The sequence below is a fragment of the Haliotis cracherodii genome, unplaced genomic scaffold, assembly GCF_022045235.1.
Source record: "Haliotis cracherodii isolate W230 unplaced genomic scaffold, xgHalCrac1.p SCAF_4, whole genome shotgun sequence".
NCBI lineage: Eukaryota > Metazoa > Mollusca > Gastropoda > Lepetellida > Haliotidae > Haliotis > Haliotis cracherodii.
The window spans coordinates 33,989,041-34,001,163 of NW_027266297.1; the positions used below are offsets into that span (position 1 = coordinate 33,989,041).

Here is a 12,123-nt window from a genome sequence, read left to right on the forward strand (position 1 = left end):
TCCTACAATGGAGTCTGCTTTTGGTAGAGAGGGATTATGATTATGGAAATGTTTTTGTTCCTTTTATTTACATACAGTCAGCGATAGTAACACTCTTGATAAGAAACATTCTTGGTGACATGAGAGAAATACAGGATATGATTAAGTAGTTTCTGAACAATGATTAGCTTGGCTTACCTGGGTTGGCCTGCATCCAGGCTTTAGTGAGAGCAGTTTCCAGGCCAGTAGTATCATTACCCACAACGCCTGTTACCATTATCTCACGACCTTCGCGGGCTAAGCATCCACATGGAGTAACTTCAGGGGTGGTACTGAATTTCTGACCCAGAGTTCCTGCGTCCACCCCTTCAAACCGCGTCCAGTGGGAGTCGCCTCCCAGAAGGGCCACTGTGTACGTCACCTGCGTCACTTGGTCAGCACTGAGGACAATTAGTGATGAGATAACACAAAGTCTTTGTAAGTCACATACTCTCGAATACATGGTCTACATAAAATACACACAGTTTACACAGAATAGACATGATACACACAAATGGGACCTACAATGAGTGAGTGAGTGAGTTTGGTTTTACGCCGCCTTTAGCAATATTCCAGCAATATCACGGCGGGGGACACCAGATATTGTACCCATGAATCGAACCCGGGTCTTTGGCGTGACGAACGAACGCTTTAACCACTGGGCTACCCGACCGCCCCTGACCTACCATGAGATAAGGGACCTCATGGGTAAAAGATCACATTATGACTTCTCATTATATTTGAAAACTACAGTATCTCAGGAACCCAGGAACACAATGCACAAGTTTCAATTCTTATCCATTACAGAGATACTTGACATCAAACGTGGACCAATTCTCTGCAAAATCCCATTTTCAGTTTTGAAATAATAACTTGCAATAATTTAGATATAATGACTGATTAATGGAAAGTGAGTGAGTGAGTGAGTGAGTTGGGTTTAACGCCGCTTTTAACATTATTCCAGTCATATCACGGCGTGATTAATGGAAAGTAGAAATGCATGCTAAAATGTTTTGATTAATGCTTTTATTACATTACTACCTAACAAGAAAAATAAGATATTGTTGTACAATCCTCATAGATCTATCTGGCGATTTTTACCTACAAGGTCCCTTTTTCTCATGGCGAGTCACAAATATTCAGTACCATATTCGATGTAATAAGCACCCAGGGCACTCTCAAAATTAGAAATAGGGGCCTCTTATTAGAATATCATTTTGGTGAGTTGAAAGATAAATTTCGTGGTTTATGCTGACAGCCTGAAATGTTTATATACAACAGATATATTTTTCCAGAATTTAATTGCCCATAAGTGAGGGTGCGTATTACCCACGAGTGCGTATTATACACGAATAAATAGGTCTTGTGTGCATTGTTCAATCGGAAGGGGTGCTAATTGGGATTGTTCACTAGCCAATATATTAGCAAATATCGCTGTGGGCGATTGTTAGGGCGGGGCGCTTATTACGTCGAATACAGTATGTGTATTATGCTTTTATTGTATTATGTGTATCTTTTGCTGTAGGAACAAGCGGTTGCACGAATAGAAGGTACGTGTGTGACTTTATACTTGTGTGGTACTCGCTATTTGTCAGTGATACACATCAAAATATATGTGAAACATTCTTGAACGTGACGTTAAACCTAATTTCACCTCCTCACCTCTTCAATGATAAACCAATTGAAAATATGTTCCTTTTTTCATCCGTGGTAAAATGGGACTACACAATACAGTTACATGACATACCATGTACGAGAGAAGAAACAGCCATACCTTGTTGTACTGTAGAAATTGTCGTTCATGTCACTGACCACGACTGATACATTTTCTTTGGGGATCCCCAGACTGCTACCTGCACAAATCAGAAAATATATGTAACAATAGTTCCCAAATGTCCCAATAGGACCAACTAGTTTCTACAAGTGTGGGCTTACTCCAAATTCTACCTACAGGTACATCCTGGCACCCTATGGTGGTAAGACCAACTATCTCAATATAATACAATCCTCAAAGTCAGCGCTTGGAGTCTATATGGTTACTCTTCATAGTAAACTGCCAGGCAAAAGTAAGTATACGCTTCAAAACTGGATTTGACCTAAAATTACAAACGTTAGCAAAATGTTATACAAGCTGAAAAAACGCCGCAAATTCTTTAGACCCAAAACGTAAGGAATACATCACCATCGAATAACCATTGTTTTTTTGTTTCAGTATTAGCCACAACACACATCGGTGTATACTTTCTTTTGCAAAGCAGTTTACGTAACTGATCACATCGCATTGTAGTCATCCCATGTTTGCTATACTTTACGTCCATTTTAATCATGAGGTGTCATGGGGTTCTCTTGTCCCCGACATCCACGAAGGAATCGTGTAATGGAAGGTATCTGCCTCCCTTGAAGTTGATATGTTTATCTGCCTACACTTTTATTAATTATACTGGGTGTTACCAAAAAAAAAAGAACTGTTTTGAGTTGGAATCGTGCAATGGACTCTGCTTCCAGAAATATTTCTTTTGATTCCGGGAATGATTTTGTTCTAAGAATTGTTCTGCATGGAGAGAATAAGTAAGCGCCACTACTAATCTTTCAACTCTTTCAAATGTAACCAAATGACTTACTCCAGGCGTTCAGGAGACCGTCCGCAACTGTATTTCTTTTGTCATCGCCGAGGCTGCCATCAAAATTAAAGGTGAATGTTTTCTTTATTGGAAGTGAAGGGCGTTCAAGGTTGTGATTGGTTAAAATTTCATCCAACCTTTCCGGCTTCAGTGCGGTTGACTGAACGTTTCCATCCTCTATTGCCGGTCTGTAGAACACCCGTGTAACTGGTTCCCTAGTAATATAACAATGACAGTTGTTGATTAAACATTCTTAAAGGATGCAACTCACGAAAACGAAATTAGCAGAACCCAATAACGAGATAAAAATGAATCTGCTGGTTTTGAGGTCGCCCTCTATCCTTGCTTCGCTGTTAATACTAGGACTAATAATATTTATATAACCAAGACTTCAGGATTTATAGTAAAACTGTTGGAAACCAAGATCAGAGCAAAAGATATAAACCATGTGTTAACCTACTCGAACTGTGAGTACAGCTGGTCAAGATGTCAATGCTATATATTAACCATACGACTATCTGTCGCTAATCATACTTTATGAACAACTAAACCAAACAACTTACCCATTCCCGTCTAAGAACATTTGTCTATCCACAGTTGAGCCAGTAGTGTCTGAAACAAATGTATAGCATCAGGATAATACTGTTATACATATATATGGCCCAGTAAGTACATATCCAAAAGGGGCGGTGGGGTAGCCTAGTGGTTAAAGCGTTCACCCGTCACACCTAAGACCTGGATTCGATTCAACACATGGGTACAGTGTGTGAAGCCCATTTCTGGAGTCCCCTGATATTGCTGGAATATTGCTTAAAGCGGCGTAAAACCAGACTCAAAACCGAACTTATTCCTATATCTTCATCAGTTAAAGGGGGGCACGCGTGGCCCAGTCGTCTAAGGCGCCGCGATTCGCTGTGCAGGGTTGCGTCCCTTGAGCATGCGAGAAACCTATGATTGTGGGTTCGAATCCCGGTTTGCCCCGATTATGTTTCTAGGTTTGTCAGCACCATACTCGTGCTCGTGGGTTTCACCGAAGTGGTAAACGTCTGAGACCTGCATCACTTCGGGCTTTCCTCCCACATTAAGCTGACACGCCACGATATAACTGGAATACTGTTAAAAGTGGCGTTAAACCCAACTCACTCACTCACTCATCAGTTAAAGATACAAGATTATTCATGTTTGGGTGACTGGGAATCTGTAGCATAACGAGTGATGATTAAATATGGGGTCCACGTCAGCATCCTTTTGGACTGTATTCAACTTATCGTAACTGTATCAGCAGAAAATCTAGAATGGTTATTCTCTTGCATTGACAAATGTATTTACATCAGGGTTGCAAAAACACATCCACAATAAAATGTGGTTATAACGAATACGATTTCTAAATGACTATCAAGGTTTTACCTACAAAGCATTTCAAATATTTCAGTTGTACCACTGTGTGTGAGCTTATTGTGGGAGAAAGTGACTCCGGTCTTAGGTGTTTACCACTTTGGTGAAACCCATGAGCATTGGTATGATTCTGGAGACATCTGACGAATCTGAATCGAATCGAACCAACAACCAACAATCTAAAGACACAGCTTTGCACAACAAATCCAGCACCTTAAACGACTTGGTCACCAAAGCCACCACACCACACCCCAACGGGTGCATGTACTGACTGGACTATCGGATAACATGCAGATAACTTTACGAAGTGAAAACAAATTCGCCATGATTAAATTGTTTACCTGCAGGGTTGAGACTAGTTCCTAGTTCAAGCAACTTCGACCACTGTAGCTGTCCTTTCACATCTACGAAAGGTACTGGGATGGCGTCACAATCGCAAAAGATGCCGCCTGACAAATTGATGCTGGTGTCTGGTCCAATCAGGTATCGATCACCAAGTTTGACGAAATATTCAACGTTGGTTACGGAAGTGCTGAAGATAAAAAGAGGTAATAGAGTGAGCAACAAATTATTTTTTGATATTCCTATTCAGATAATCACATTTACCGATCAACGTGGATAGGATTTGTGGTGAGGGACTATTGTTTCGGCAACTGCTTCAAGACATTTGTTATCGGAACAACTCATTTTTTCCTCACGATTTATTTTGTCCAGTGTTAATACCAGTAGCACCGGTGTGTTATATTTAAGAAATAAACGACTCGTTCCAGTTGCTTATTTCTTATATGAGATATCAACATTTTGTAAGTCTTTTTAAGGATGTCAATAAATTGTACAAGCTTTAAAAATATTTACCCTAATTTAATTAATGATGACACCCCTAATACAACCAAACCTTGGCAATGTTGGACAAGTCCATTTTATGTACATGGGGGTTAAGGTTGGTATTCTTACAATTGTCACGTCGATTATCTGCACCTTTTCTCCCAATACCGATTGTAATATCTCTCCCACTTTTGGATGCCAGTATTTAGCCATTGCGTTCATTGCACTGTCCAGCTACATCTATGGGGAACAACTCACGAGACACTTCCTTCTAAAAAATAGTGTCGCCCCATTTACGACATCATGACTTTCCATGCACATGTTCGAATCTCCAGAAATGATGTCATGACAGAACAATGTTTTATCATGAAAGAAACCACGATTCGTTCTTCATTGTTCTTTACGATTGATCCCATAGCTCTCTTATATCAATTAATACTAACCCCGCTTGTGTGTAGTATTTCTGAGGTCGCAGTAGCAAAATTTCCAAAGGCAGTGCACGTAGATTGTCTGGAACTGAATAAATATACCTACATGTATACACACCACTTGGAGTAAACAAGATAAAAACAATGACAAGAACTGTAAAATATTGATTCTAATGTATCAGCATTTTCACACTTGCAGATAAATGTTCCGAAATCATGAAATACACCTACTGCATCCAAAACAATTGGGAGCATAAATACGCTTCAGATCCAGTTGAATTGAATAGAGTTGACTATATCAAAATTCTGAACCAACACGTAACGATTCTGTCTTATAAAATGTGTAATTTGAGTATTTACTTCTTAAAAATATTTCTCCATAGCCCTAACCACCAACCACATCACGTAAATCTAGTGGAACAACATCTTACATACCTGCACTGTTTGTGTTCTGCCATCTCTTCCATTCTGTCTGCAATGTGCGTAAGACCTCTTGACCCTGTTCACTGGTCATATCAACAACCCTATTGAGCACCACACTGTGATGTTGGTCGTAGGGAAGTAGGGTGGACCCATAGTACAGGGGGTTCAGTGTTTTGTCGTTGTCTACAGCTGCCGAGAGTACTTCTCGGGGAGGGGAGGGGACAGTTTCAGCATTCTGAGCTTGTCCATCCCGTGTGATGGTGTAATATACTCTGGTCACGACCATGCTGAAATTTGGCGGGAGAGAACAGTTATGAACATTTTAATAGACGTAATTAACATAATTCATTTCAATCTGTATCTTAAATTAAATGTAATCTGAGTAGAATAACTTATAATAATTATGAAACGTGTGATAAAACAAGATCTAAACAGTATATTCCAAATGTGATTTTTTTTGTTTATATAAGAAACAATTAAAATCATAGAATCTTGTTCTAATATATCATGGAATATGTTTTACGACAAGCAGATTAAGGGTTACCTTATTTGATGTAATAAGCGCCCACTGCGATATTTGCTATATTGGCTACTGAACAATCCCAATTAGCACCCCTTCCGATTGACACACGACTTACTTATTCACATAAACATGTCAGGCTGTCAGCATTAACCACGAAATTTACGATCTTTCAACTCTGTTTTTTTCACCAAAATAATATTCTGATAAGAGCCCCAAATTTCTAATATTGAGAGCGCCCTGGGTGCTTATTACGTCAGATACGGTAACTACACAACCATGAATCGTCTCCTTGGTTCTGGGAAGGTACAAGTCAGATAATGACCCAACACTCGTTTAGTTTCCATGTATAAGTTCAAAGTTTACCCGTAATCGCCGGAGAGTTGTTTTGTTAGAAAGATATCAGCTTTGAACTGGCAACCACAGTCTGTCAAAGTAGAATTTACATGAGATATTATTTATACTGATTTGAAACATTGCGGACGGTACACATTGTGTAACATTAATTACGAACACGCACAAGACAGAAAGCAATGAAGGAAAGGAAAACAAAAGTAGGAATACAAACATTTGATGGCAATGACATGGAGGCAGTGCATGCGGAGAGGACATGGTTTATGTGAGGATTAAGAAAGGTATGTTTAGAGGGCAAAACAAAACACTACAGCTACACAGACACAACACAACACAACATTATTAACACAATGTCGTAAGAGGCACAATAAGTAATGCTATATAGATCGATTCCTGTTGGGTCAAGTTACAAGAACAATGTTTGATATGGTGTTTCAAAACAGGCCGTTGGTAACCTTGATTTAAGAATACTTCGACATTGCAATGCTCGAGACAACAAGAGTTTGGTATACAGTAAACAACGGTTATAACGAACTCAAAGGGTCCCCTAAATTTAGAACGTTATAACCATAGTTTGTTATAAACACATCTACAGCATATATACAGCAAATGGATGGGACCAAAAAAACAATATGTTATAGACATGTTTGTTATTAACGTAGTTTCCTGTATTTAATGCTACCATGCGACCACATTTAATGTTCATTCTCTCAAAAATATACATTTACAGTTTGTAAGAAAAACGCTTTTACCAGGATAGGTATTTCTCCAAGACTGTTCAATGGCATCAATGATGTTTTGTCTGTCCGGGACTGTTCCAGTGATGGACATGCTGTAGGTGATTCCCAGGTTCCTGAGCCCTCCGGAGGGGCCAGTGTACACTGCAACCCCATTCCATCGGAACTGAGGCACATTCTGGAGTTCTCTGTTAAGCTCATTAGTCAAAATTCTGCTTTGTTCGGGGGTGAGTTCGTTCACCGTTCCTCCAGTTGAGTTGGTCATGTTGTACCGGTAGCCTACAACTGTCTCTCTGCAGGAATAGAAATGCAATTAGTGACAATTCCTTTCTATTTAGTTTATATAATGCAAGCCATTTATTTGGGAACTGTGCTTTTAGCAATAGGTCAGCCATATCACAGAAGGGACACCCATTGTACATGTTGTTGGAGGGTACTGAACGATTCTTTCAAACATAGGGCTACACTACCACCGATTGATCCATTCAACATATTACCCTTGATTATACAGTGATTACACTGACTAAGGTATTTTTGTATTTAGTATGTGAGGCAAACAACCACAAAACATGCAGTCATCATAGACTCAAGAAGATTTGTCAAATGCCCCCTTTTCAAGACTGTCTGAGTGGAGTTGGTTTTTACGCTGCTTTTAGCACTATTTATGCCACATAGCAATATCATGACACGCATGGGGGAGAAGGGAATTAATCAACTCATTGCATTAACCACTAAGTATCCAAACAGTCTCAGAGAATCGCTGAAGTTCGCCATGTCAGTCTCATTTATGTAATGGATTATTGTGGTCTGTTAAGCACATATGTATCGGCATACCAACTTATAAGTGTATGTCAGATACTGTTATAACTGCTGAATGTAACAATGTCTTACTCTGCAGGGTTAATATAGTTTGTCCGCTTCAGAATATCTATCTTTACACAGCAGGATGATCCTACAGAAAGTGAACAAATACACATTTGTAATACATAATGTTTAAACATGTTTTATTGATCCTGATTCTTAAACATCTTTAACATTAAATTTCAAGGATGTAACATTTAATAGGTAACCACTCTAATTTGTGAAAAAATCAAATAATGGAGGCATAAATGCACAACAAAAATTTAAAAAGAGATTGTGTCTTTGCAATCGTTTCCACACTATATATGTCAGGACATACACATTCTACGTGATTGTTATATATGAGACTTATATATATACTGATATAGACAAATATATGAGACTTATCAATATCAATTGACAGAAATAAAGGTTTTATATACACATGTGTGCACTTAGTAGTTAAAATACTATTCGAGGGCAAATTAATCTTGCCATTATAAAGAACGTAGTTCCTCTCACCACTGTTGATTCTGTCCATGGCCCTCTGTAATGAGGCTTCTATTGCTGGCTGATCGAGGTCGTTAATGTTTCCTTTCAAATAGATACCCCCAACACGGTACATCGGCCCAGGTGTAGGCATTGTTGTTGACGTACTTGTTCCAGATCCTCTTCTAGTTATTTCACCTCCAAAAACGACAAGATCTGGCGTTGTGAAATATCGAGCCGGGTCCACGCCCTCAAACCTTGTCCATCGGGAGTCAGCTCCCCGGATGGACACAGTGTAGGTCATTCTGGTCACAGGGGCATTGCTAAAAAAATAGATTTTCTTCTATGAATGAATACTGAAGTAATAAGGACAGCGAACTGATGGTCCATCTACATACATAAATGTATTTATCTTGAAATAATCCATTTCTTCCGTGATCGGCATGATTGTATTATCTATCAATACCTATGAATGATCAAGTTTAAATCGGTCCATTCTCAGTTTGGGTTAAGCACTGGAATCATATTTGTAGCGCCATGTGTGAAATTGAGTAAATAACTGTCATTGTTATTACATTTATTTAGAAAATTTGTGTTACAGAGAGTAAACATGGTTTTTGAAGGGCCGGGCCCACATAAGGAAGTACTGCTGAATAGAAACTGCAGTTGTAGTATTGCTAGATGTTATATCTATCTAAGCCACCATACCTTGAACTGACGTAACCGTCGTCTAGGCTTTTGATGTTAACAGACAGGGCATCAGAGGGGATTTTGAAAGTACCAACTGAAATGCAGAATTTTTTTTTATAAACCTTGTAGGGTAAAGTATATTCTGATGATCTAAATTATAAGATTGGTGTTATATTTGTTTTTTCTGAGTGGTCTAAATACATCATAACTAATACACATAATAATATGTAAGTTATGCATGCCTTTGTGGAAAAATACAAGTAAATGAATATTTCAGTTATTTGTTAGAATATTTTGAGTGAAAATTTGTTTGTTTTGTTGTTTAACACCACAATCCAGTAATATTCCAGCTATATGATGGCAGTTTGTAAATGATTGAGTCTGGACCAGACAATCCAGTGATCGACATCATGAGCATCGATCCAGGCAATTGGGATACAATGACATGCATCAACCAAGTCAGCGAGCCTGACCACCTGATCCCGTTAGTGGCCTCTTATTACAAGCAAAGTCGCCTTTTACGACCATCATGGGTTGGACCAGCAGATGTCACTAAGTGCACACATACATGTATCAACTTACTCCAAAGATTTTTAATGGTCTGTTGGATTTGTGCTCTCTTATCATTTCCAACGCTTCCTTCAAAGTTCAAGGTGAAGGTCTTTTCAGTTGGCAGTGTAGGCTCTTCCAAGTTCTGATTGGTCAATATTTGATTTACTCTCTGCGGACTAACGGCTGTTGACATCACATCCGGTCCTGATATTTGGGGTAGGTAGTACACACGTGTTACTGGTTCGCTGTAAAAGAGGAACACATGTAACTTATAAAATTCTTCATTGACTATATAACTATATGTATTTTAGTCATTAATCAGTTTGAGGTATTACTTTGCTTATGGCAAAACTAGATATATTAAGAAATTTGTAATATTAAAGAGTCACATATTTCTAGACTTTTATACTCTCTTAAATATGCATTTATAAAATATGCAGTTTAAAACTTACTTATTGGAAGTGATGAAAAGTTCGCTTATAGTGTCAGATCCATCTGAAACAAAATATAGCATATCGTCAACAATTATAAAATGAAGTACTCCCATTTATTAAAATGCATAATGCCTTACTATATGCATATTAATACCATTTGCAATAGTCTAGTGAAAATTGGAAAGATTCATTTCAATGTGGGCTGTTTTCAATAAGATAATATATCCTAGTATTGGTATCACATGCATTTATTCGTTAACTGACCTGAGGGGTTGAGGCTAGATCCAAGGCTCTTAAGCTGATCTGATGAAAGGAGACCATTGACTTCAATGAACGGAACCGGAATTGCCTTGCAATCACAGAATAGCGGGCCCTTCACTGTGACCCTCTCTGTCTGTGGTTGAGGTCCAATGACATTGGTGCCATTCAAAATGACGAAATACTCGAGTTTTGTCAGCCTTTTTCTGAAGAAATGAATGAAATGTAACTTAAAAAAATATCCCTTCAAAGCTAGTTGGAGTGAAAGTGTATCAATTTCTTTTCCATGAACCTGTTGTATCCAGTTACCAAAAGATTAAACAATTACTCAACAAAGAGCTTATCAGAGTGTTGCTCGTAGAAACCAACCCTTAATTATCCAGAATGCCCCGCTTTCTTGGTTAAGCCAATTTCCAAACGTATGTCATGAAGTGCAAACAGTCCTTATTGCAATTATGTAGAAACATTTGATACATTTGGATCTGTGGAAAAGAGTGAGTGAGTGAGTTGGGTTTAACGCCACTTTTAACAGTATTCCAGTTATATCGTGGCGTGTCAGCTTAATGTGGGAGGAAAGCCCGAAGTGATGCAGGTCTCAGACGTTTACCACTTCGGTGAAACCCACGAGCACGGGTATGGTGCTGACAAACCTAGAAACATAATCGGGGCGAACCAGGATTCGAACCCACAATTATAGGTTTCTGGCGTGGCCAAGGGACGCAACTCTTCACAGCAAATCGCGGCGCCTTAGACGACTGGGCCACCCGTGCCCCCCAGTGGAAAAGAGAGTCGTATGATAACAGGCGCTGTAGTCCTACCCGTCTTGTGTGTAGTACAGCAGTGGTCGAAGTGGTCGGATCTCGACTGGAGCATTCCTCAGGTTTTCAGGTACTGAAAATAACACATTTCCTTTATTCATCTAATTCAGTTCGTTTCAAGATAACCTGGGAATGTCAACACATCATGTGAAACGATAATGTAATTCACAAGACAAGGGTAATATGGCATAAGTATGAAACTGACTATATCCATGTTTTCGCAAGTACTGGCACAGTTTGATAGTGCTTCATAAACACATGCAGAATCGAAGAGTTTACTCTGCTTTTACCGGAGATTTCTTATGATTATGGAAATAGGTTTTGTCGCTTTAAATTTATTAAAAATCATTTTATCCAAAATAAGGCAAATCTTTGCGCACCTGCTTGGTCGGCGTTTCTCCATGTGTTCCAGGTAAATCTGATCTGATCCAGGACTTGTTGCCCCTCGTCACTGCTCATGTCCACCACCTTGCTCAGGAACACATCGTGGTGCTGGCTGTAAGGGATGAGTGTGGCACCGGAGTAGATGGAGTTGACACTGGCGTCTCCCTGCACTGTGTTGTAGAAGACCTGACGTGTTGGAGGCGTTACTGTATTAGGGTCCTGGACGAGTCCGTCCTTTGTGATTGTGTAGAACACTCTGGTTACCAGGGTACTGGAATACAAGAATATACATGTTATATATATATACTAGTCTGGTTACTATTTCATATCCTTTATA

The 12,123-nt window shown here is 39.1% G+C and overlaps 1 protein-coding gene across 3 annotated transcripts in view; it reads right to left on the bottom strand.

Moving 5' to 3' along the window:
• Window positions 1-12,123, bottom strand: part of LOC139480469 (uncharacterized) — a 59,068-nt gene that overhangs the window by 3,126 nt on the left and 43,819 nt on the right. For all 3 annotated transcript variants that reach the window (XM_071263554.1, XM_071263555.1, XM_071263553.1), the window contains 17 exons: window positions 11,783-12,057; window positions 11,403-11,475; window positions 10,591-10,790; window positions 10,345-10,387; window positions 9,923-10,137; window positions 9,359-9,434; window positions 8,684-8,973; window positions 8,213-8,273; window positions 7,337-7,614; window positions 6,597-6,657; window positions 5,723-5,997; window positions 5,303-5,375; window positions 4,376-4,566; window positions 3,203-3,251; window positions 2,640-2,854; window positions 1,793-1,871; window positions 178-419 (listed from right to left, as the gene is read on the bottom strand). In XM_071263554.1, coding sequence (XP_071119655.1) covers window positions 178-419; window positions 1,793-1,871; window positions 2,640-2,854; window positions 3,203-3,251; window positions 4,376-4,566; window positions 5,303-5,375; window positions 5,723-5,997; window positions 6,597-6,657; window positions 7,337-7,614; window positions 8,213-8,273; window positions 8,684-8,973; window positions 9,359-9,434; window positions 9,923-10,137; window positions 10,345-10,387; window positions 10,591-10,790; window positions 11,403-11,475; window positions 11,783-12,057 — 2,696 coding nt within the window. The remainder of the gene's footprint in view (window positions 1-177; window positions 420-1,792; window positions 1,872-2,639; window positions 2,855-3,202; window positions 3,252-4,375; window positions 4,567-5,302; window positions 5,376-5,722; window positions 5,998-6,596; window positions 6,658-7,336; window positions 7,615-8,212; window positions 8,274-8,683; window positions 8,974-9,358; window positions 9,435-9,922; window positions 10,138-10,344; window positions 10,388-10,590; window positions 10,791-11,402; window positions 11,476-11,782; window positions 12,058-12,123) is intronic.